General features: G+C 34.5%; 1 protein-coding gene across 1 annotated transcript in view; it reads right to left on the bottom strand.

Annotated features, from left to right (window-relative positions):
* The window catches only part of STXBP5L (syntaxin binding protein 5 like), a 306,548-nt gene that overhangs the window by 179,339 nt on the left and 99,415 nt on the right, over positions 1-27,794 (bottom strand). The window contains 2 exon segments of the mRNA XM_027531120.1: positions 14,190-14,253; positions 21,381-21,515. Of these exon segments, the coding sequence (XP_027386921.1) occupies positions 14,190-14,253; positions 21,381-21,515 (199 nt within the window).

Below are 27,794 nucleotides of genomic sequence, written 5' to 3'. Positions count from 1 at the left end.
TCACATTTGAGGCTTGTGAAATGTGGTGCTGGAGAAGACTCTTAAGTGTCCCTTGGACTGCAAGGAGATCCAACAAGTCAATCCAAAAGGAAGTCAACCCTGAACATTCACTGGAAGGACTGAGGCTGAAGCTGAAGCTCGAATATTGTGGCCACCTGATGCAAAGAGTCAACTCAATGGAAAAGACCCTGATGCTGGGAAAGATGGAAAGCAAAAGAAGAAGGGGACAGCAGAGGATGAGATGGTTAGATAGCATCATCAACTCAATGGACGTGAATCTGAGCAAACTCTTGGAGATAGTGAAGGACAAAGGAGCCTGGCATGCTACAATTCATGGGGTCACAAAGAGTTGGACATGACTTATGGACTGAACAACAACAAAAACAACCAGAAAACATATAACAAAATGGCAAAAAGCACATGCCTATCAATAATCACTTTAAGTGGAAGTAAACTCAATGCCCCAACAAAAAGACACAGGGTAGCTAAACAGATAAAAATAAATAAATAAATACTCATCTATATGCTGTCTATAAGAGACTCAGTTCAGAGCTAAAGACACACACAGACTGAAAGTGAAAGGATGGAAAAAGATGTTCCATTCAAACAGAATGAAAACAAAGTAGGGGTAATACGACTCATATCAGCAAAACAGACTTTAAAACAAAGACTGTAACAAAAGGAAAAGAAGGGCATCACATAATGTTAAGGGGCTCAACCCAAAAAGAGGAAATAATATTAATAAATATATACATGTACCTAACAGGAGCAACTAAATATATAAGCCAAACAATAACAGACATAATAAAAGACATAATATTTTTATTAGACATAATAAAAGCAGAAATTGCCATAACAAGTATTAGTAGGGGATTTTAATACCCAACTTACAACAATGAATAAATCACCCAGACAGAAAATCAAAAAGAAAACACTGGCCTTCAATGATACTTTGACAGTTGAACTCAATAGACATTTACTAAGCATTCCATCCAGAAACTACAGAATATGCACTTTTCAAGAGCACATGGAATATTCACCAGGACATATCACACAGTAGGCCACAAAACTAATCTCAATAAATTTAAGGAGAGTAGAATCACATCAAGTATCTTTTCTGACCATAAGGGTATGAAACTAGATATCAATTATAGGATGAAAGGTGGAAAAGATGCAAACACTTGAAGACCAAACAATAGGTTGCTAGAAAATCAATGGGTCAATGAACAAATCGAAGAGGAAATTTAAAGATGAGATGAATGAAAATAGAAACACAACTTCCCAAAATCTATGGGATGCAACAAATACAGTTGAGAAGTTTATAGATTACAAGCCTACCTCAAGAAACAAACAAAAGTATAAAAAAAAAAAAACCTAGAAATTTAAGAGACTTACAAAAATAAAACAAAGCCCAACAATTAGAAGGAAGGAAATAACAAAGAAAAGGAGAGAGCCCAAGGAGAGAAATATATGAAACAGAGACACAAAAATGGGGGGGGGAAAATCAATGAAACTAAGAGGTTAACTTTTTAAAGATAAAGAAAATTGATGAACTTTTAGCCAGATTTATCAAGAGAAAAAGAGGGCCCAAATAAATACAATAAAAAATGAACAAGAAGTTTTGAAAGATAGCACAGAAAGGCAATAACTGAAGAATACTACAAACATTTATACGACAACTTGGACAATCTAGAAGAAATGCACAAACTGCAAGAAATGTAAAATATCCCAAGAAAATGTAGAAAATATGAAAAGACCAATTACCAGTAATGAAACTGAATCTGCAATTAAAAAAAAAAAAAAAAAAAAAAAAAAAGCTCCCAACAAAGTCCAGGATCATATAGCTTCATACTTGAATTCTACCAAACATTTAAGAATGAATTGACACTTATCCCTTTCAAACTCTTCCAAAAAATTAAAGAGAAAGGAACACTTCCAAACTCATTATTTGAATCCAGTATTACATAGATACCAAATCCAAAGACATTACAAAAAAGGAAATTCAGTTCAGTTCAGTCGCTCAGTTGTGTCCAACTCTTTGCGACCCCATGAATCGCAGCATGCCAGGCCTCCCTGTCCAATTACAGGCCAATAAATCTGAAAAATACAGATGCAAAGATCCTTGACAAAATATTAGAAAACAAAATTCAATGGCATATAAAAAGAATCTTATGCCATGATCAAATGGGATTTCTCCCAAGAGTGCAAATTTGGTTCAGTATCTGAAAATCAATCACTGTGATACACCACATTAACTAAGGGAAGGATAAAATCACATGATCATTACAAAAGGTGCAGAAAAGGCATTTGACAAAATTCAACAATCACTCATGATAAATATTTTCATCAGTGGGTATAGAGGGAATATATCTCAACATAATAAAGGCCATATGTGACAAAACCACAGGTAAACATTATAGTAAATGGTGAAAAGTACATGGCAAATACTTTTTCTCTAAGATCAAGAACAGGAAAAGAATGTCATTCTTATTTAATATAAAATTGGAAGTCCTAACCACAGGAATCAGACAAGAAAAATAAATAAAGGCATCCAAATTAGAAGGAAGAAGTAAAACTGTCACTATTTGCAGATGACATGATGCTTCATATAAAAAACTCTAATGACTCCACTCAAAACTATTAGAGCTAATAAGAATTCAGTAAGGATGCAGAAAAATGAATATATACATATATATATCAGCATGTCTATACATTAAAAATGACTATCAGAAAGAGAAAGCAAGAATACAATCCCATTTAAAGCTTCATCAAAAAGTATAAAATACTTAGGAATATACTTAACCAAGGAGGTGAAAGACCTACACTCTGAAAACTATATGTCACTGATGAAATAAATTGAAGATAACACAAATAAGCATTAAGATATTCTATGCTCATGGACTAGAAGAATTTATAGTGTTAAAAAGTCTATACTACCCAAAGCAATCTACAGATTCAATGCAGTTTCTATCAAAATACCCACAGCATTTTTCACAGAACTAGAACAAATAACCCTAAAATTTGAATAGAACCACAAAAGACCCTGAATAATCAAAGCCATCTTGAGAAAGAACAAAGCTGGAGGTATTACATGCCCTGATTTAAAAAAATACTATAAAGCTAAAGTAATCAAAACAGTATGATGCTGCACAGAAACAGACAAGTAGATCTATCAAACAGAACAGAAACCCTAGATATAAACCCATGCACATATGGTCAATTAATCAACGACAAAGGAGGCAAGAATATAAAATGGGAAGAAGACAGTTTCTTTATATAAGTTATGTAAAAGAATGAAACTAGACCATTTTCTCATAACTTATAAAAAAATAAACTCTATGGACAAAACACTTAAACCTGAAATAGAAAAACTCATAGAAGAAAACAGGCAATATGCTCTTTGAAATCAGTATCAGTAATACTTTTTGGATCTGTCTCCTCAGACAAGGACAAAAAAGCAAAAATAAGCAAATGACACTACATCAAACTAAAAAATCTTTTGCTCAGAGAAGGAAAGCATCAATAAAAAGAAAAAACTATGAAATGGGAGAAAATATTTGCAAACGATGAAACAAACATCCAAAATATATAAGAACTCATACAATTCAGTACCAAAAAACAAACTATCTGATTTTAAAAACGGTATTTTTCCAAAGAAGACATACAGACATAAAAGAGGTACATGAAAAGAAGCTCAACATTAGTAATTACCAACCACAATGATATCACCTCACACCTGTCAGAATGGCTGTGATCAAAAAGACCACAAATAATTAACAAGCATTTGTAAGGATGTGCAGAAAAGGGAACTCTTGTGCACTGTCGGGAGAACATATATTGATGCAGCCACTATGGAAAGCAGTATGGAGGTTCCTCAAAAAATTAAAAATTGAGTTATTGTATGATCCAGCAACTCCAATCCCGGGTATTTACCTAAAGAAAATTAAAACACTGATTTAAAAAGATATACACATCCCCAATGTTCACTGCGGCATCACTTACAATAGTTAAGATATGAAGCAACCTAAGTGTCCATCAGCACATGAATGGATAAAGATGTGGTACACACACACACAGAGGAATATTTCTCAACCACAAAAAAGAATGAAATCATGCCAATTGTGATAGCATGAACGAACCTGGAGAGCAGTATACTAAGTGAAACAAGTCAGATTAAGAAAGATAAATAGTATATGTTTTCTTATATATGTGGAATCTAAAAATAGTAAAACAAATATATAACAAAACAGAAAAAGATTCACAGTACAGAGAACAAAACTAGTGGTTGCCACTGGGGGAAGGTAGCAAAATAAGTGACGAGTATTAAGAGGTATAGCACAAGCAATGTAAGCAATAATATCATAATAACTTTATATGGTGCATAATCTATAAAAGTATCAAATCATTATGTTGTACAGCTGAAACTAATTACTATTCTAAGTCAACCATACTTTAATTACACTTATTATATACTTCAACTATACTTCTTATATATTTTGAACAGTATGAAAAGGCAATAAGGTAGGACACTGAAAGATGAACTCCCCAGGTCAGTAGGTGCATGCTACTAGAGATCAGTGGAGAAATAAGTCCAGAAAGAATGAAGAGATGGAGCCAAAGCAAAAACAACACCCAGTTGTGGATGTGACTGGTAATGGAAGTAAAGTCTGATGCTGTAAAGAGCAATACTGCATAGGAACCTGGAATGTTAAGTCCATGAATCAAGGTAAATTGGAAGTGGTCAAATAGGAGATGGCAAGAGAACATCAACACTTTAGGAATCAGCAAATTAAAATGGACCGGAATGGGCAAATTTAACTCAGATTACCATTATATCTTCTACTGTGGGCAAGAATCCCTTAGAAGAAATGGAGTAGCCATCATAGTCAACAAGAGAGTCCGAAATTCAGTTTTTTGATGTGATCTCAAAACCAACAGAATGATCTCTGTTTGTTTCCAAGACAAACCTTTCAATATCAAGACAATCCAAGTCTATGCCCCGATCACTAATGCTGAAGAAGCTGAATGGTTCTATGAAGACCTACCACACCTTCTAGAACTAACATCCCAAAAAGATGTCCTGTTCATTATAGGGGACTGGAATGCAAAAGTAGGAAGTCAAGAAACACCTGGAGTAACAGGCAAATTTGGCCTTGGAGTACAGAATGAAGCAGGGCAAAGGCTAATAGAGTTCTGCCAAGAGACCGCACTGGTCATAGCAAACACCCTCTTCCAACAACACAAGAGGAAACTCTACACATGGACATCACCAGATGGTCGACACTGAAATGAGATTGATTATATTCTTTGCAGCCAAAGATGAAGAAGCTCTAGACAGTCAGCAAAAACAAGACCAGGAGCTGACTGTGGCTCGGATCATGAACTCCTTATTGCTTTAGGTGCAGAGTTAGGTTATTTATTTGACTTTTTTCTTGTTTCTTGAGGTAAGCCTGTATTGCTATAAACCTTCCCCTTAGCACTTCTTTTACAGTGTCCCATAGGTTTTGGGTTGTTTTCATTTTCATTCATTTCTATGCATATTTTGATTTCTTTTTTGATTTCTTCTGTGATTTGTTGGTTATTCAGCAGTGTGTTGTTCAGCCTCCATATGTTGCAATTTTTAATAGTTTTTCTCCTGTAATTGACATCTAATCTTACTGCATTATGGTCAGAAAAGATGCGTGGAATGATTTCAATTTTTTTTAATTTACTAAGGCTAGATTTATGGCCCAGGATGTGATCTATTCTGAAGAAGGTTCCATGTGCACTAGAGAAAAAGGTGAAATTCATTGTTTTGGGGTGAAATGTCTTATAGATATCAATTAGGTCTAACTGGTCTATTGTATCATTTAAAGTTTGTGTTTCCTTGTTAATTTTCTGTTTAGTTGATTTATCCATAGGTGTGAGTGTGGTATAAACTCTCCCACTATTATTGTGTTATTGTTAATTTCCCCTTTCATACTTGTTACATTTGTCTTACATATTGTGGTGCTCCTATGTTGGGTGCATATATATTTATAATTGTTATATCTTCTTCTTGGATTGATCCTTTGATCATTATGTAATGTCCTTCTTTGTCTCTTTTCACAGCCTTTATTTTAAAGTCTTTATTTTATTTGATATGAGTATTGCTACTCCTGCTTTCTTTTGGTCTCTATTTGCATGGAATATCTTTTTCCAGCCCTTCACTTTCAGTCTGTATGTGTCCCTTGTTTCGAGGTGGGTCTCTTGTAGACAACATATATAGGGATCTTGTTTTTGTATCCATTCAGCCAGTCTTTGTCTTTTAGTTGGGGCATTCCGCCCATTTACATTTTAGGTAATTATTGATAAGTATGGTCCCATTGCCATTTACTTTGTTGTTTTGGGTTCGAGTTTATACACCCTTGATGTGTTTCCTGTCTAGAGAAGATCCTTTAGCATTTGTTGGAGAGCTGGTTTGGTGGTGCTGAATTCTCTCAGCTTTTGCTTGTCTGTAAAGCTTTTGATTTCTCCTTCATATCTGAGTGAGATCCTTGCTGGGAACAGTAATCTGGGCTGTAGGTTTTTCACTTTAAGTATGTCCTGCCGTTCCCTCCTGGACTGAAGAGTTTCTATTGAAAGATCAGCTGTTATCCTTACGGGAATCCCCTTGTGTGTTATTTGTTGTTTTTCCCTTGCTGCTTTTAATATTTGTTCTCTGTGTTTGATGTTTGTTAATTTGATTAATATGTGTCTTTGGGTGTTTTTGGAGAAGGCAATGGCACCCCACTCCAGTACTCTTGCCTGGAAAATCCCATGGATGGAGGAGCCTGGTAGGCTGCAGTCCATGGGGTCGCTAAGTGTCGGACACGACTGAGCGACTTCACTTTCACTGTTCACTTTCATGCATTGGAGAAGGAAATGGCAACCCACTCCAGTGTTCTTGCCTGGAGAATCCCAGGGACAGGGCAGCCTGGTGGGCTGCCGTCTATGGGGTAGCACAGAGTCGGACACGACTGAAGTGACTTAGCAGTTGGGTGTTTTGCCTTGGGTTTATCCTGTCTGGGACTCTCTGGGTTTCTTGGACTTGGGTGACTATTTCCTTCCCCATTTTAGGGAAGTTTTCAACTATTATCTCCTCAAGTATTTTCTCATGGTCTTTCTTTTTGTCTTCTTCTGGGACTCCTATGATTCGAAAGTTGGGGTGTTTAACATTGTCCTAGAGGTCTCTGAGGTTGTCCTCATTTCTTTAAATTCTTTTTTCCTCTCTGCTTCATTTATTTCTACCATTCTATCTTCTGCCTCATGTATCCTATCTTCTGCCTCCATTATTCTACTGTTGGTTCCCTCCAGAGTGTTTTTTATCCCGTTTACTGCATTATTCATTATATATTGACTCTTTTTTATTTCTTCTAGGTCCTTGTTAAACCTTTCTTGCATCTTCTCAATCCTTGTCTCCAGGCTATTTATCTGTAACTCCATTTTGTTTTCAAGATTTTGGATCATTTTCACTACCATTATATGGAATTCTTTATTAGGTAGATTCCCTATCTCTTCCTCTTTTGTTTGGTTTGGTGGGCATTTATCCTGTTCCTTTACCTGCTGAGTATTTCTCTGCCTTTTCACATTGTTTGTATTGCTGTGTTTGGGGTGGCCTTTCCATATTCTGGCAGTTTGTGGTTCCTCTTTATTGTGGAGGTTCCTCGCTGTGGGTGGGGTTGGACGGGTGGCTTGTCAAGGTTTCCTGGTTAGGGAAGCTTGTGTCAGTGTTCTGGTGGGTGGAGCTGGATTTCTTCTCTCTGGAGTGCAATTAAGTGTCCAGTAGTGAGTTCTGAGATGTCAGTGGGTTTGGTGTGACTTTGGGCAGCCTGTATATTGAAGCTCAGGGTTATGTTCCTGTGTTGCTGGAGAATTTGCGTGGTATGTCTTGCTCTGTAACTTGTTGGCCCTTGGGTGGTGCTTGGTTTCAGTGTAGGTATGGAGGCTTTTGATGAGCTCCTATCGATTAATGTTCCCTGGAGTCAGGAGTTCTCTGGTGTTCTCAGGATTTGTACCTAAGCCTCCTGCCTCTGGTTTTCAGTCTTATTCTTACAATAGCCTCAAGACTTCTCCATCTCCTTTTGAAGACAATGGGCTGCCTTTCTGGGTGCCTGATGTTCTCTGCCAGCATTCAGAAGTTGTTTTGTGGAATTTGGTCAGCGTTCAAATGTTCATTCAATGAATTTGTAAGGAAGAAAGTGGTCTCCCCATCCTATTTCTCTGCCATCTTAGGACCACCCCCCCAGGTTATATTCTTCAACTTGGCTTGAATAAAATTTTTCATTTCTTTCAAAAATTGACTATTGATTAATTTTTCACCAAAATACAAATTTACACCAAAATAATTTACACCAAAATATGAAAGAAATAAAATTTGTCTATAATTGCTATCCTTTTATGCACAGAATATTTCAAATAATTTAAAGACAGTTACTGAAAGCAAACATTCGGTGATGTAGTTGGATACAAAATAACAAAAATGAATAGTATTTTATATGGGCTTCCCTGGTGGCTCAGAGAGCAAAGAATCTGCCTGCAATGCAGGAGACCTGGGTTTGATCTCTGGGCTGGGAAGATCCCCTGGAGAAGGGAATGGCTACCCACTCCAATATTCTTGCCTGGAGAATTCCATGGACAAAGGAGCTTGGTGGGCTACAGTCTACAGGGTTGCAAAGAGTCGGATACAACTGAGTGATTAACACATATACACTAACAATTAATTATGAAACAGATTTTAAGAAAATTAATTCATAGGAGCAATAGAGTCTGTAAGGGACTTAAAATTAAGCTAACAAAAGATATGTGTGACTTTTTTGTGAAAAAGTTGTAAAGCTATACAGAAAGACATAAAAGAAAGCCAAAGTAAATATATCTTGTTTATAAGATGAGAAGATACAACACTCATGTCTTAATGATGTACATATTCTCTAAATTCATCAATATGTCCATGTTTCAGAGTCCCAACAAGGATTTACATAGAGTTTGATAAGCTAATCCTAAAACTTATATAGTAGAATAAATGGTCATAAAAGAAAACAAGATGAGAAAATGAGAATGGAGAGGGGCTACCAAATATCAAGATATTTAGTAAAGATATTATAACTAATAAAGTGTGCCATCAGTAGAATAATAGATAAATGTATCAATGCAACAGAGAAAAAAGCCCAAAGACCCACTCAAAAGTAATAACTTGATACATAAGTGAGATGTCCTTATAAATCAGTGTAAACTGAATTGACTATTCAATAAATAAATAATTTGTATATAAAAATGAAAGCATACCCTTATAACAAACCACCATAAAATAAATTACATATAGATTAAAATCAAATTGTGAAACAGAAAGCCTTAAAACTGATAGAAAAAATAAAACTGCATTTTCCCTTAGGAAGGGAAATATCTAGCAGGTAACAAACAAAATGCAGGAGTCAAATGGAAAACTGATAAGACTGAATACATTCAAATCAAGAATTTGTATGTGACAAAGGCTTTTGATGGAAAAACTAAACTACAGGAAGTCAAGAGATTTATTCAAGGTTATATGATAATAAGCAGTGGATCACAATACAAACACAGTCTTCTGCCTCTAACACTAATTTATTTTGCATTCCTTTTAATTTCTAATTACCCAACTAATACACATTATAGTTTTTCATAAAAATTTGAACAACACAAGTAAAATGTGAGTATTTTTGACCATTTTCCTCAATGCCAATCACTAGTATCCTTCCCAGATTTGTACATCTTCTCTGGGGCTTTTTCCCTTGAATATTTAAATACGTAAGTAAAAACATAAATTCATTATTCAAGTGATTTTATACTAACCTTACCGTTCTACATCTTTTGTTTAAAAAATATGGCTTGAAGAATCTTCCTTATCAGAATAGCATTCCACAGTATGTATATAGTATCATTCATTTATTCAATTTTTTATTAATAGACCTTTAGGCTATTTTCAATATTTTGCCTGTTGGTCCTATAAATAGGATAAATATCTGAAATGGATTTTCTATCAACATATTTTAAATGTTGACAACAAGTTGCCCATACTGGTATGTATGGGCATAATCATGATTGCTATGTCTAGATGCTCATTTTTCAATTCCTGTTCCATTACTTGATAAGGTCTTAAAATTTTTTTCAAACTGAATACCAACTGACCAAAGCCAGTTATTTAATAGTTGATCATACCCTGAAATATCTTCTTTAAAATACACAAAATTCTCCCAAATACCTGAATCGTTTCTGGAATATCTCTTTAGATCCATTGGCTTTCTTGTATTGCCCTGTACCAATATCACAATGTTATTCATTAAAAAAAAAAAAAAAAAAATTTTGGCTATTCTTAAACATTTCATTTTTATTATGAATTTAAAAATCAGCTTGTAAATTTTTAAAAAATAAGTAAATTCTCCATACCTACTTTACTAAGGGCTTGTATCATCAAAGGATGTTGAATTTTGTCAAAGTCTTTTTCTGTGTCTATTGAATTGAGTGTGATTTTTTATTCTTCCTTTTGTTACTGTTGTGTATCACACTGATTGATTTGCAATGTCAAACCATCCTTGCACTCCTGGGAAAAATCTTACTTGATCATAGTGTATGATCTTTTTAACATATTTTTGGATTCTGTTTCCTAAAGCTTTGCTGAGAATTTTTACATCTATATTCATCAAAGATACTGACCTGTAATTTTCTTTTTTTGTAATGTATCTGTCTGGTTTTGGTATCAGGGTAGCACCAGACTAGTAGAATGATATTTGGAGTGTGCTGTCATCTTCAAATTATTTTTTTTGGAAGAGTTTGGGAATGATAAGTATAAGTCCTTCTTTATATGTCTGTCAGAATTCTTCTATGAAACCGTCCAATTAAAATGTCTATACATTCAAAGCAATCTACAGATTTAATGCAGTTTCTATCAAAATACTCATGAGATTTTTTTTTTTTACATAACTAGAACAAATATCCTAAAATTCATATGGAATCACAAAAGATGCTAAATTGCTAAAACAATCTTGAAAGGATAAAACAAAGCTGAAGGTAACATGCTCCCAGACTTCAGACTATACTACAAGGCTATAATAATGAAAAAAGCATGGCGCAGGCACAAAACAAGACATATACAACAATAAAACAGAATAGAGATTCCAGAAATAAACCCTTGCATCTACGGTCAATTGATATACAGCAAAGGAGGCAAAAATATAAAATGGAGAAAAGACAGTCTCTTCAATAAGTGGTTCTGGGAAAACTGGAGAGCTACATGTAAAACAGTGAGAATAGAAGATTTCCTCATACCATATACAAAAATAAACTCAAAATGGATTAAAGATATAATGTAAGTCCTGAAACTATAAAACTCCTAGAAAAAAATAGGAAGAACACTTGACATAAATTGTAGCAATATTTATTTTTTTAAAAACTGTATCCTAAGGCAAAAGAAACAAAGCAAAAATAAACAAATGGGGCCAAATTAAACTTAAAAGCTTTCACACAGCAAAGGAAACCATTGACAAATAAACAGACAACCAACAAAATGGGAGAAAATATTTGCAAATGATATGACTAAGAAATTGATACTCAAAATACATAAACAACTCATACAACTCAATATTTTAAAAAAACAAACAACCCAATTTAAAAATGGGTAAAAGACCTAAATAGACCTTTTTCCAAAGAAGACATACAGACAGCAAACAGGGACATGAAAAGATGCTTAACACTGCTAATTACTGCTGCTGCTAAGTCGCTTCAGTCATGTCCAACTCTGTGCGACCCCATAGATGGCAGCCCACCAGGCTCCCCCGTCCCTGGGATTCTCTAGGCAAGAACACTGGAATGGGTTGCCATTTCCTTCTCCAATGCATGAAAGTGAAAAGTGAAAGTGAAGTCGCTCAGTCATGTCTGACTCTTAGCGACCCCATGGACTGCAGCCTACCAGGCTCCTCCATCCATGGGATTTTCCAGGCAAGAGTACTGGAGTAGGGTGCCATCGCCTTCTCCATGCTAATTACTAGAGAAATGCAAATCAAAACCACAATGAGATATCACCTCGTACCTGTCAGATGACTGTCATCAAAAAGTCCATAGATAACAAATATTGGAGGGGATGTGGAGAAAAGGGAACCCTTGTACATGTTGGTCAGAATGTATATTAGTCCTGCCACTATGGAAAGAAGCATGAAAGTTTCTCAAGAAACTAAAATCAGAAATACCATATAATCCAGCAGTTCCACTCCTGGGTATATATATTAAGAAAATGAACACATAATTCAAAGAATACATGCACCCCAATCTTTAAAACAGTGCTATTTATGATAGCCAAGATATGGAAGCAATCCAAGCAGTACAGGAGACCTGGGTTCGATTCCTGGGTCAGAAGGATCCCCTGGAGAAGGATATAGCAACCCACTCCAGTATTCTTGCCTGGAGAGTCTCTGGCAGACTACACTCCATGGGGTCAAAAGAGTCGGACACAACTTAGTTACTAAACCGCCACCATTTATGATAGCCAAGATATGGAAGCAACCCAAATGTCCACGAATAGATGAACACATAAAAAGAATTTGGCAGTTATATATACACACATATATATACAATGAAATATAATTCAGCATAGAAAGAAACAAAACTCTACCAATTGCTGCAACACAGATGGACTTAGAGAACATTATGCTTAGTAAAATTATTCAAACACAAATACTATATGTCACTTAAATTTGCAATCTAAAAATAATACAAATAAGTATATACAGCAAAACAGAAATAGATTCACAGAAACAAAAAATAAACTAGTGATTACCAGAATGGAGATTGAAGGGGGAGGGGTAAATTAGGAGTACAGGATTAAGAGATAAAAACTAATATCTATAAAATAGATAAGCAACAAGGGATATATTGTATAACATAGGGAATTAGAGCCATTATCTTTTAATAACTTTTAGTGGAATATAATCTGTAAACATATTTAATCATTATATTTTATACATGAAACTAATATAATAATGTAAATCAACCGAATTTCAATTTAAAAAGTAAATCTGAATGACACTTGATTGGAATTACACTATTTATAAATCAATTTGAAGAAATTCAATGTACTTTCTCTTACTATCAGGGGACTTGTCTTTCAGGCTCAGTATTTATTAGGCTAATCCAGTTTCTATTATTTAAAAATAAAGAACCAAATCTATATAATTTATTTGTGTGTTTCATTTAGTACTTAGCAAAAATATATACATTTGAAGAGACAATATTGATAATGAAAGTGACACTTTAGAGCTTTTATCAACTTTGTTTCTCATCATTAAATTATGCATGCTCAGTTGCTCAGTTGTGTTTGAGTCTTTACAACCCTATGGACTGTAGCCTGCCAGGCTTCTCTGTCCATGGGATTCTCCAGGCAAGAATACTGTTGTGTTGCCATGTCTTCCCTCCATGGGATCTTCCTGACCCAAGGGTCAAATCATTAAAAGAAAATTATGAATAATGGAAATTATTAAATACTATTTCTGCAATCTGAGAACATTTTCTACATTATTATCTATTTATAAAATTAAGATTGGCTAATTTATGATTACTTAATATTGCTGTTTATCTTTACCATTACTGAATATCATGGGCCAATGATTAATGATATTGATAATATTTTTAACTTTAAGCATAAAATACTTGATAATTAAAATTGTTCAGTATGTTATATGCCTTCCTCAAAATTCTGCCACTAGTAGTAAAGAACCCACCTGCCAGTACAGGAGACATAAGAGACCCGGGTTCAATCCCGAGGTCAGGAAGATCCTCTGGGGGAGGAACGGCAACCCACTCCAGTATTCTTGCCTGGAGAATCCCAGAGACACAGAAGCCTGCTAGGCTATGGTCCACGGGGTTGCAAAGAGTTGGACATGACTGAAGTGACTTAGCACAACACAGCACATGTGTTATATGCCTTTCTCAAAATTTTATAATTAAATATCAACTTAACTCTAGGTGAAACTAATAATTCAATTTGGAACCATTATTAGTGTAAATAATACATTCATTCATTTGCTCATTCATTCATTCAACATGTTTTAATTTTAGATTACACTGAATGCATTGTACTAGATGTTACATATAAAATAACAGTAAGAAACACCTTTATTCAAGAATAAGAAAAATAAATTCAAGAATAATGGTATTGTAATACTCACTTTCCCTTCATCTCTTGGACTATCACTTAAATGCACAACTGGACCTGGATGAGTCTTTGTGGATCTGTTAAATCAATTCAAGAGAGTCACTTTAAAAAGACATTAAAACACTTTACCATTAGAGACTGAAATAAAGGAATTAAGATTACAGTGAAATATACTCCCAATATTCTGGAGCTTAGCATAAACTAATTTGAGCTCTCGGTTGTTTTTCTTTAAGACTATTTTTCTTTTCCCTACTAACTCTATTAAAGTAGGACTATTTTTAAAAATCTGGTTTAAGAACATTGATCCACAAACAATGGCATTCTTCATTATCTTATATGCTTATCTGTGTGTTGCTAGATCTGCTTCTCTTAAAATTTAAGAATGAAGTTGTACTTATACAGACAAAAGGACTTATATAACCACAAGGGTAATGCTGTAAACCTGTTTCAACTAAACTGCAAAGTACATATCAAATTTAAAATTTCCTTTGACAAGAAATTTCTTCCTTAAAAAACTGAAAATAGAACTGCCTTATGATCCAGCAATCCCACTGCTGGGCATACACACTGAGGAAACCAGAAGGGAAAGAGACACGTGTACCCCAATGTTCATCGCAGCACTGTTTATAATAGCCAGGACATGGAAGCAACCTGGATGTCCATCAGCAGATGAATGGATAAGAAAGCTGTGGTACATATACACAATGGAGTATTACTCAGCCATTAAAAAGAATACATTTGAATCAGTTCTAATGAGGTGGATGAAACTGGAGCCTATTATACAGAGTGAAGTAAGCCAGAAGGAAAAACATAAATACAGTATACTAACGCATATATATGGAATTTAGAAAAAAAAAAAAAAGAAATTTCTGATTTTGCTTCTAAAGGGTAGTACAGGGGCTCCTTTGATCTACAAATAGACTCTTGCCAGTGATAGCTATCTTACAAAAATCTGAGAAATTGGGGAAACCTACTTCACTGGTTATGTCTCATTTATCTGGTTAACTAGGATAATCAATAACAGCCTAAGAGCATACTGTTAAAAGGATCTTTGCTCTGCTAATCTGACTTTAAATTTATCCTATTCCAATATTTGGCATGTTTTTCATGTTTCCTACCTTAACAGATACCACCACTGAGTATGATTATTGTGAATTAAATATGACATGAACTGGTATGACATAGATGATTGCTCATTTTTCCACATCCTGTCTTCAATGAACTAATTGTGCTAGATTAACCCTATTATAAGTATACTTGACATAGTTATAATTTATTTCTTAGGCACAGGTGAAAACCATCAAATATTCTGCACAAAACAAGAAAATTTAAATTTTAGAAATCCTTTGGAGTCAGACAAAAGTGACAAATTATGCAACTCCAGGTTCCCCAGATACAACTCCCTAGAGTAACTCAAAGAATTATTAATAAATACATATTTATTATATATCTTATCAGTGGTTTTGTTCTAAATTTTTTCACTTAAAAATGGAGATGATAGCAGTGGACCTACTGAATAACAGTGAGGATTAGAATACACATACAACACTTAACGTAATACCAAAACATAGTACTTAATAAATAGTATGTATTAAGTTTGTTATAAATCATTGGAATAATTCGATACTAGAGTTACTACTTGCATTCTAGGATATGTTCAGGAAGAAACGGCTTCATGAAAAGTTTATATAGTTTTTTGCAGTTCTCCTATATTTATATGTAATATATCATTCACATATAAGTGCACTGCCTTATTACAGTATAAAGGCCTCTGATAAAAGACAATGTCCTTCAATTATCTTTTGGTAACTAATAATATCCAATAAATCAAAATTCCTATGCCTCTTGTGTTTGATTGGAACAACAAGTACCATGATAAACTAGTGAATATATAAGGTGTTTCACATAAAGAGTGTTCTATATCAAAAAAAGTTTGGGAAAGTCTGATTTAAAGTTCAATATTTTGTTTTTCTTTTACAGAACTTCTTAGAGACATGATATGCAAATCAACACTGCAAATCTGACCATATGCAAGTTAGACCATATGCAAGACTAACTTATCAGACTCTACAAAACACTTAAGTTTAGAAAAAAATCTAGAGTTAAAGTTATTGTAATAACTTTTTCAGGCTATAGAAGAGATTTTTTTTTAATTGTAAAAAATAAAAGAACCCTGAAAGTTAGAAGATAACAGAAGTTAAAAGGAAAACTCTCATTTCTCTACATGACTATTAACATTTTGATGTATTTTTTTCTGACTTTTCTCACCAACATTGAATTTTCAAAAACTACCAAGCATTCTTTGCAAAAATTATGGCCATTAGAAACTACTTTAAAAAGCAGTTGTGTACTATGGATTCTGCAAATCTCATAAAAATTGTTTTAGATAGAATTATCAATGAACTTAAATTCATGGGACAGTCATCTAAACAATGCCCAGTAATTCTAAAATCCCTATTTATTTCTCTTCCTCCCATTCATCACAATGGCTTCGTGATAGTTTCTTTTGTGGACTTTCTCTTCCCATATCTTAAATACTGGTATTCCTTTGTATTCTATTCTAGACTGAAATGTATTCCCATATTATATATGATCATGAATTCAAGAGACCACAGGAGCCAGGTAGGTATTGTAAATGAGTTCAATAGGCTGAATAAGAACTGTGCCAAACTGGATAGCACATTGAATGTGAATGTGTTAGTCGTTCAGTCATATCCAACTCTTTGAGATCCCACAGGCTGTAGCCCACCAGGATCCTCCGTCCATGGGATCCTCTATATAAGAATACTGGAATGGGTTGCCATGCCCTTCTCCAGGGGATCTTCCCGACCCAGGGATCGAACCTGAGTCTCCTGCATTGCAGGCAGATTCTTAACCTCCTGAGCCACCAGGGAAGCCCATATGGGAATGATAACACACTACCCACCTACAAAAGGGAAGTTGTTAGTTTCAGTTGATTACTGACTGTCATGCACGAATACTAGACTGGGATTGTTTCATTAGGAATTGTTTTCATGAAAAGCTGGAAATTCAATTTTTCATCTCTATTCTACTAGTTCTTAAATACTGGAAACTAATAATTCAGAATATACTTAAATACTTTGATGGGCAAACAAAACATACCCATGAGTCAAAACTGGTTCATTGTCTACAAGTTTGCTACTTCATTTATATACATTCTCCATGTACAATCTCATATATTCTCATAGTTCCAATGTCTATGTAAATTCTGATGTTATTAGGTTCAGAATATACATATAAAATATTCTGATATATTCCATATACCCCACATCCTTCCATTCTCCCATACCAATTCCATTTGAATAACTTAAAAATACACACAACTCAACCTACCTAAAATTGAGCTCATTATTTTACTCCCAACTTACTTAATCTCCTGCTTTCTTTCACTAAATGACACCTTTGTCTACATAGTTAAGCCAAATACTCACTCAATTCTCTATTATTCTTACATCTTCCCACAAGACCCAAGTATTGCCTCTTCTGTCTTCTAACTATTTCTTTAATGTGTCAGCTTATCTTCACTCCTAAATGCTCCATAATTTTTGCCAAGAACACAGTCTTTTCTCTTTTCAGTGATTTCTCCATGCCTGCATTCAGAGTAGACTTTTTAAGTGCAAGTTTGGTAAAGTGAATTTTTCTCTTAAAACCCTTCAAAACCTAGTTCCTGACCTTAGATGAAGTCTAAATGCTCAAATTGGCTTATAAGACTTTCATACTATGTATCTTTACTATCTTCTCAGCTTTATCTCTTGCCATCCTTTCTCCTAGCCATTCCCAACTAACAAAAATCCTTAAAATTTCTCTTCATGGAACAAAACCTCTCTCACACTCTATCCTTTAACATTTCTGTTTCCTCCCTTGGAAACCCTCTCCCCGAGCTGATTCTCCACTCATCTAACTGAGACTCATCCTTCAGATCTCATGGATGGTAACTTCCTTCACAGATACTTCTCTGAGACCTCACATCTATATTAGGCATCCTTCTTACAAAATTGCAACATTATATTTCCAATATAGTGTAATTGCCTTTTTACTTAATCTCACCTTTATTACACTGGAATCTCCAAGAAGAGAGAAATTATGTCTTCCTAGTTTATACTGGTTTCTAGTTGTGCGACTTCACTTTCACTTTTCACTTGCATGCATTGGAGAAGGAAATGGTAACCCACTCCAGTGTTCTTGCCTGGAGAATCCCAGGGACGGGGCAGCCTAGTGGGCTGCCGCCGTCTATGGGGTCGCACAGAGTCAGACATGACTGAAGCGACTTAGCAGCAGCAGCAGGAGCTAGCGTATCATAGTGCTCAGAAAATATATTTGAAGACTGTAAGCCTTATATTTATTATTTAGTTCTAAACTTCATGTTCAAATTTTTAATCACATGTAGGAAAAATAGGTCCCCCCTCCTTTTTTTTTTTAAGTGGGACTGCTCTGCAGAAACACCTATCTCTTTGCTATAACCTGGAATATATTTTCCAATTAAATTTTTTAATGTCACTTTGTTATACTACTATTTTATAAAGACATTATAAAGACTATTTTCTATAGACATTATTGTTTCTACAGACATCACAAAAATGGCCTCCAGTTTCCAAATAACTAACATATACACTATGGGAACACGAACAATTTATAATTATGAGAACTGCCTACAATTACAATTGGGAGACTTCACCGAAAACACAAACAAGCTAAAAAGACAAAACACTGAATGAAAAGTATTTCAAGAACTTAAAATAGAAAATCTCACATCTTAAAGATAATTCTGCATTTCTCACACTTAAAATGTCCTGTTAAAATTTGTGTAAAGTTCTAATTATAAAATGACTCTTCTTAATTAAATACATATTTTATTACTGTCCCAAACTCTTAACACATATTACTAAGTGGTTTGCATTTCCTAATGTATCTCAAGAGGCAGACAGCAATTAAAAGACTGACTGTTCGGGAAGTTGGAAGTTGGGATTTAAAATTATATCTATCTCAGTGGGACTATATTACCATGGAACACACTTTTGGAAATCTGATCTAAATAAAGCAATAAAAAGGAGATAAGGTAGCTACTAATAATTTCTTGAGGATATTTCAAGGTTATTTTCAGAGGTACATACAACTTCATAAAACACTATATTTATATAAATGGGAGATTCTATTCAGAATCACACGTATAAGATATTATGAAAAATAAAAATGCCTTATTTTATTTCTTTAATTTCTCCTAGTTTTATCCTCCTTTATAACATGCATTTTAAAATTTTCATTAGTTCAGAAAATATAAAGTATATAGACTATGTAAATACATATGGGTATAAGTCATAGTTCAGGTAGTATTAATCTGAATGATGAAAAGGATTTGTTAAGTAAATGAATATAGAAATAACACTGTAAGAATGGTGAAATATTTGATCTGTTTACAAAAAAATACTTCTTAATTACTTTAACAGCATTGGACTGAACACAAATCTATTACTATTTGTAACTAATAGTAAATTTGTATAAAACCTCTATCTCTTGGGTTTACTTGTGTCTATCAGTATCCCAAAACATTATGAAAACAAGTATTAAGCTGAGCATTGTGTAATGCTTTTATAGACTTAAGATTATAGGGGGGAAAGCCTTTCCCAAATAGCTGAAAAAATAAATACTTTTTGAGAAACACATAACTGTCTATAGGACAAATGTTTTTAAAAATATATACATAAAATATTAAAATATATATGAACAAAAATCTCATACCAATCATAATTATAAATGAAAGCTTTAAGTCAACAGCACTGTGTATCTATTTATCATACTAATTTTCACTAATGTCATTAGTTATTTAGTAGCTGCTCTGTGGAAATCACCAAAATAAGACAAACATGAAAAAAAAAATGACCAACAAACAAAGAATTCTGCCCTGAAGCTATTCTTATTCTAATGAGGAAGAGTTACCATTAATTTAAAAAAAAGACTCATTAGGACACAATACAAATGGATAATTGTAATAAGATTATAACTACTAATATCCCCTTCTTATCAAGCAATATACATGTACATTGAAATATTGGGAATACGGAATAGTAGATTTATTATGAAAACCAAAGTCAAATTTCATGAAAACAGGCTGTTTTAATCAGAGTTTTAGAGAAAAACAATTATATAACTTAGAATATGTATATGTAAGAGAGCGAATGAGTCAACCTCAAGTCAAACGTACCTTATTAAGGACCTGGATGTACAGAGCATAAATATTTATTAAAGAAAAATAGTTTTCCCAACTAACACACTGACAAGGAGAATTGTTTGTATATATACTACAAAAGATGGCTTGAAATTCCATAAAGTTTCACATCGGAGGGATTTCACATTTTACATGTGCAGAAACGTAAATATCAGTGCCAAAGTGAAAATGGTAATAGCCATCAGCCACGTATCCAAAAAGCTGTATATATCACAATTAGAACCCAGAAAAATATGTTACTGGGGCAAGCAAAGAATAAGCTGCTGCTGCTGCTGCTAAGTCGTATCAGTCGTGTTGGACTCTGTGTGACCCCATAGACAGCAGCCCACCAGGCTCCCCCGTCCCTGGGATTCTCCAGGCAAGAACACTGGAGTGGGTTGCCATTTCCTTCTCCAATGCATGAAAGGAAAAAGTGGAAGTGAAGTCGCTCAGTCGTGTCCTTCGCGACCCCATGGACTGCAGCCTACCAGGCTCCTCCAACCATGAGATTTTCCAGGCAAGAGTACTGGAGTGGGTTGCCATTGCCTTCTCCAAAAGAATAAGCTATCAGTATTTAAAAACACGTGAACTGACCATGATTATTTTAAATTAAACTATAGGTGGTAACAATCCTCTTGCCATTCCCACTGGAAGTGGCTATACTGACTATAAAGAAATGACATGATTTTCATGTATACCTTTTAGAATAAGCCTTACTATTTTACCACAGAGCTTGCATACATAGTAGCCCTTGATTATTTATAATATTTGTAAAGGCTAAAATCAGCATCTGTTAATACTTCAATATCTATTTTTAAAAGACTTTATAGTTTTCAATTATTTTAGATGAACATTTCACTCAAATTCATCATAAATTAGCTACTGATGTTTCAAATAACTCTGGAATTTGATATATATATGTACTATATAACTCTAAAAAATATTTAATCCAAATATAGTGGTATTCAAGTTCAAACTTACAGTTCAATTGCCTTGTTCCACATGATAACATATCCAGAAAGAATGAAAGATTCAATATTTACAATATGTGTATTTCCTCTTTCTGTTCCAACATAGAGCCATTTACTCTGGAAAGGTAGATGACAGTAAGTAATTCTGAAAGAAAGAAAATTACAATTAAAATATCTAAGTTTTATATCTGGTCAGCATTAAATTTTCTTTACACTTTTTACAGTGATAGCTATATAAACAATAAAATTTACTATATACTCAGTAGCACTTAATTATTAGCAGAGTTTATAGGGTAAATGACAAGATTATGTCATTAAAAATAATAATGATAAGGCAATCACTATTAAATAAGTGTCTGATATGGACACTGATATATATTATTTCTAATTCTGAAAATAGCACTTCAAGACATATATACAACTTTTCTTTACAAAGAGGAAACTGAGGTCAAGAATTTGTACTTCTACTTGCCTAGGACTGACAGCTAATAAGTGGCAAAACTGGGATTCAAATCCATTACTGTCTGGTTGAAAAATTACTGCATTTCTACAAAGCTATGTTTGGATTTTTATAATAATGTCACTTGAAATAAAAATTAGGTATATATGAAACATAATTTTCAGAGTTCTCAGAGAGACTATAGCTTTGTCTACATTAAGCAATAAATTATTTACTTTTTTCCTGATGCTTGGCATTTAAATAGTATAAAGAAAACTTGTAAGGTTAGAGATCCATTATACTATTTCTTTATTTTTTTGTCCTGCCTTTATCTTCACAATGGGCTTTCTGACCAATTCTGGGAACTTGTTCCACAGCCAGAGCAACCATGACTCCTATATATGAAATCTGGGGATTTATTAGTCTTCTATTCACAGTATCATCACTTTTTCTAGTTTGGCCTACTTATGCTCCTTAACGACTTTTAAAAAGACATGAGGGATAAGTTCACAGTTATCTTCTTGCCAGAACTTGTTATTAAACCATAATATTTCCTAGAATTTATTTAGAAAAGGAGCTGGCAAACTGTTAGAAGAGAAAAACAGAATTCTGATGTTAAGCAGACAGACCACTATGGAAAAAAAAATGAAAGTGAATGATAAATTCCAAGAAGGATTTCATCTTGTACCTCTTTAGTAATTGAACATGCAGCATGTCAAATTTATATTTTCAGTCTGGTTCACTGACTTTCTGTACACCCTTGTGTGTGTGCATGCTCAGTCATGTCCAACTCTTTGCAAGCCCATGGGCTAAATATAGCCTGCCAGGCTCCTCAGTCCATGGGATTTTCCAGGCAAGAACACTGGAGTGGGTTGCCATTTCCTCCTCTAGTGGATCTTCCTGACCTAGGGATCAAACCCATGTGTCTTGCATCTCCCTGCATTGGTCAGGCAGGTTCTTTACAACTGCGTCACCTGCGAAGCCCAAACTTTATGTATTCAAAAATATCCTGCCGAAGGCACCCAGCACACTAAATTCAAAAACTAGAACTCTTGTTATTACATACACATTTACAGAGTTAGTTGATAATCTAATTAAAATATAACATATATGATATTAAACAATTTTGTTTAAACCTAAAGTCCAGAAGTGCTGTTGCCAAATAAAGTTCTACAGGAAATAACTTAATAGTCATGTTTCTAGTCAATAAACAACCAATTTTCAATTCAATCTATGTAGAAAGAGGAAGCTCATTTTAAAAAGGATTTATGATCACCCTTTCTAAATAATCAATAATCAAATCCCTTACAATTAAACAGTGGAAGTGACAGATTCAAGGGATCAGATCTGATAGAGTGCCTGAAGAACTATGGACAGAGGTTCAGGACACTGTACAGGAGGCAGTGATCAAGACCATCCCCAAGAAAAAGAAATGCAAAAAGGCAAAATGGTTGTCTGAGGAGGCCTTACATATAGCTGAGAAAAGAAGAGAAGTGAAAGGCAAAGGAGAAAAGGAAAGATATACCCATTTGAATGCAGAGTTCAAAGAACTGCAAGGAGAGATAAGAAAGCCTTCCTCAGTAGTCAATGCAAAGAAATAGAGGAAAACAACAGAATGAGAAAGACTAGAGATCTCTTCAAGAAAATTAGAGATAATAAGGGAACATTTCATGCAGAGATGGGTGCAATAAAGGACAGAAATGATATGAACCTAACAGAAGCAGAAGATATTATGAAGAGGTGGCAAGAATACACAGAAGAACTGTAAAAAAAAAAAAATCCTCGTGATCCAGATAACTATGATAGTGTGATCACTCACACAGAGCCAGACATTCTGGAATGCAAAGTCAAGTGGGCCTTAGGAAGCATTATTACCAACAAAGCTAGTGGAGGTGAAGGAATTCCAGTTGAGCTATTTCAAATTCTAAAGGTTGCTACTGTGAAAGTGCTGCACTCAATATGCCAGCAAATTTGGAAAACTCAGCAATGGCCAAAGGACTGGAAAAGGTCAGTCCTTCATTCCAATCCCCAAGAAAGGCAATGCCAAAGAATGTTCAAACTACTACACAATTGTACTCATCTCACATGCTAGCAAAGCAATGCTCAGGCTTCAATATTACATGAACCATGAAATTCCATATGTTCAAGCTAGATTTAGAAAAGGCAGAGGAACCAGAGATCAAATTGCCAACATCTGTTGTCATCAAAAAAGCAAGAGAATACCAGAAAAACATCTACTTCAGTTTTATTGATTATGCCAAAGCCTTTGACTGTGTAGGTCACAACAAACTGTGGAAAATTCTTCAAGAAATGGGATTACCAGACCACCTTACCTGCCTCCTGAGAAATCTGTATGCAGGTCAAGAAGCAACAATTAGAAACAGACATGGAATAACAGACTGGTTCTAAATTGGGAAAGGAGTACGTCAAGGCTGTATATTGTCACGCTGCTTATTTAACTTATATGTAGAGTACATCATGAGAAACGCTGGGCTGGAAGAAGCACAAGCTGGAATCAAGATTGCCGGGAGAAATATCAATAACCTCAGACATGCAGATGATGCCACCCTCATGGCAGAAAGCGAAGACGAACTAAAGAGCCTCTTGATGAAAGTGAAAGAGGAGAGTGAAAAAGCCAGCTTATAACTCAACATTCAAAAAACTAAGATCACGGCATCCAGTCCCATCACTTCATAGCAAACAGATGGGGAAACAGTGGAAACAGTGGCTGACTTTATTTTTTTCAGCTCCAAAATCACTGCAGATGATGATGCTTGCTCCTTGGAAGAAATGCTATGATCAACCTAGACAGCATATTAAAAAGCAGAGACATTACTTTGCTGACAAAGTTCCATCTGGTCAAAGCTATAGTTTTTCTATTAGTTGTGTATGGATATGAGAGTTGGACTATAAAAAAAAGCTAAGTGCTGAAGAATTGATGCTTTTGAACTCTTGGGAGTCCCTTGGACTGCAAAGAGACCTAACCAGTCCATCCTAAAGGAAATCAGTCCTGAATATTCATTGGAAGGACTGATGCTGAAGCTGAAACTCGAATACTTTGGCCACCTGATGCAAAGAACTGACTCATTTGAAAAGACCCTGATGCTGGGAAAGATAGAAGGTAGGAGGAGAAGGGGACAACAGAGGATGAGATGGCTGGATGGCATCACTGACTCGATAGACATGAATTTGAGCAAGCTCTGAGAGTTGGTGATGGACATGGAAGCCTGACGTGTTGCAGTCCGTGGGGTTGCAAAGAGTTGGACATGACTGATCAACTGAACTGAACTTTCTGAACCAAAAGAAAGAAAGAAAAAAAAAAAAAAAAACGCTAATCCCATTAAAATAGACATAAATACAGGAGTTTTGGGCAGAAAAGGAGCTAGCTTAAAGGTTGTATAGTCATTTACATGGTTAAGGAGAAAAGTCTAAGTAATGAGACCTGAACCAAGTGGCAAAATTCCAATACAGACTTTACATTATGTACAAGATCAATAGAATACATGAAGAAGTTCCAAAGAGAATTATAAATATTCCTTGAACCACAGTACTGTATTCCTCATTCTGATTGATAAGAAACTAGACCCTTTATGACAAAAGTGTTTCATCTTATGTCTAATGTCCAACTGATGAGTAGTGGTTAAACAAGAAAGAATTCCAGAGTTAATCTGAACCCAATAAAATCACTAATTTGAAAAGACATATGCATCCCTATGTTCACTGACGCATTACTGACAATAGCAAAGATATAGGAGCAACATAAGTGCCCACCAATACATGAATGGATAAAGGAAATGTGATATATACATATACAATGGAAAACTACTCAGTTACCAAATGAATAAAATCTTGCTATTTGTGACAATATGGATGGATCTTTTGTTACGTGAAACAAGTCAGGCAGAAATACACCTATTATATGATTTCACTTAAGTGTGGTATCTCAAAAACAAATCAAATGAACATAACAAAACAAATAGTTATATACAGAGAACAAACAGGTTGTTGCTGGAAGAGGGAAGTGGGAAGATGAGAGAAATAGGTGAAGGAAGTGAAGAGGTACAAACTTCTAGCTACAAAATAAATGAGTCATAGGGATGAAATGTAGTCAGTAATGTAATATCTTTGTACAGTGACAGTTAATAACTAAAAGTATATATAGAAATACTGAATCACTGTTCACTCTTTATTGTAATTATCATTTCATGATGCATGTAAATAGTCATTACAGTGTATACTTTAAGACAGCGCCGTATATCCATTTTATCACAGTAAAACTGCAAGGGAAAAAAAAAAGAAATTGAAATTTAAGGACAATCACTTACAAAGAGCCAACTACACTTTCCTAAATAAAGCAGCTACTTAAGCTATAGCCAATTCAATAATTCCTTGATTTACTTTCAGGTCTTATCTATAAAAGCCTTGCCCCTAGCTATCTGTGAGCACTCCTAATCACTTCTATTGGCACTGCCCAATTCAAATTGATTTTTGCTCAAATAAACTCTTAAAATTAAAAAAAAGAAAAAGTAATGTGATTTACTTAAGATGATGGACATAAGTGAAGGAGAATACATGATTATACTTGTGCTGTGTATTTGATACCCTGGAGAAGGGAATGGCTATCCACCCTATAAGTGACTAATCGATAGTACTACAGGACTTAACTTATTGTACTTAATAATAGCATTTTCATTGATAATTTATTTACTACCACCACCACCTGCAAGATGATTTTCTATTATATATGGACCTTGAAAAAATAATATTGTTCCTATATCCATATTTACTATCATTCTTTCACAGTAAATCACTTAAGATATCCACAGTATTTCTTTCATTTATCCATGTATGCGGCCTTCACTGTACAATTCTTTATAAAAAGTCCTCTCTTGATTACAACATACTTATTCTTTTTCCTTTAAAAATATATTAATAACATCTAACAACAGAGATAAGACAAGTTGACAAGTAAGAAAAACAAAAGTAAAATGTGTTAATTGCTATAAAGAGTTCAAAGGAAGGAGGATTTCACTCAATTATGAAATTAATTCAAGTATGAAATTAATTCCAGAGGAATTTCCAGAAATCAAGGAAAGCTATAGTAGAAAGTGTACAGTATGTGGATTGGGTCATTAAAGGTCAAAGAACTCTTTAATTTCACATATTTGTTACATGCTGCTGCTGCTAAGTCGCTTCAGTCGTGTCTGACTCTTAGCGACCGCATAGACACAACCCCATAGACGGCAGCCCACCAGGCTCTCCCGTCCCTGGGATTCTCCAGGCAAGAACACTGGAGTGGGTTGCCATTTCCTTCTCCAATGCATGAAAATGAAAAGTGAAAGTGAAGTCGCTCAGTCATGTCCAACTCTTAGCGACCCCATGGACTGCAGCTTACCAGGCTCCCCTGTCCATGGGAGTCTCCAGGCAAGAGTACTGGAGTGGGGTGCCATTGCCTTCTCCGATTTGTTACATACGCATATTAAATAAACAAAATACACACTTCCCAAGATTGAATAATATACAGATCTTTAAAAAATTTTTTGCTGCTCCTCACTTCTGATTTACTGTTATAACTTCTTAAACCATATATAAAAATAAGATATAAATTCCTCATACTTATGGCTCTTATATACACAAAAATAAAAATATGAATAAAACTAAAGTTAGAATTCAAATGACATTAATTTACATGAGTGAGAAATTTTTTTAAAACTTAAAAAACCTCACAATATGGATGATTCTGTCTACACAGGTTGTTTTCAATTTGGTGAGTCTACACTTACTCTGTGCTTCTCTTTTACCACTTAGTACCTTTGAATTCTGTTCCACAGTACACCATCACATAATTTTATAATTATTTGGCATGAATACATGACACATAACCCATAACAATTAAAACGATACTACTTGATGCCAACACAACCATAAAATGCAAATATAACTTCAAATATTAAATTGTATGACAGCATTTTTGCATAAAATGGT

Source organism: Bos indicus x Bos taurus, chromosome 1, assembly GCF_003369695.1.
Source record: "Bos indicus x Bos taurus breed Angus x Brahman F1 hybrid chromosome 1, Bos_hybrid_MaternalHap_v2.0, whole genome shotgun sequence".
NCBI lineage: Eukaryota > Metazoa > Chordata > Mammalia > Artiodactyla > Bovidae > Bos > Bos indicus x Bos taurus.
The sequence above is the reverse complement of the archived record's forward strand: the minus strand, read 5'-3'. Positions and strand labels throughout refer to the sequence as shown.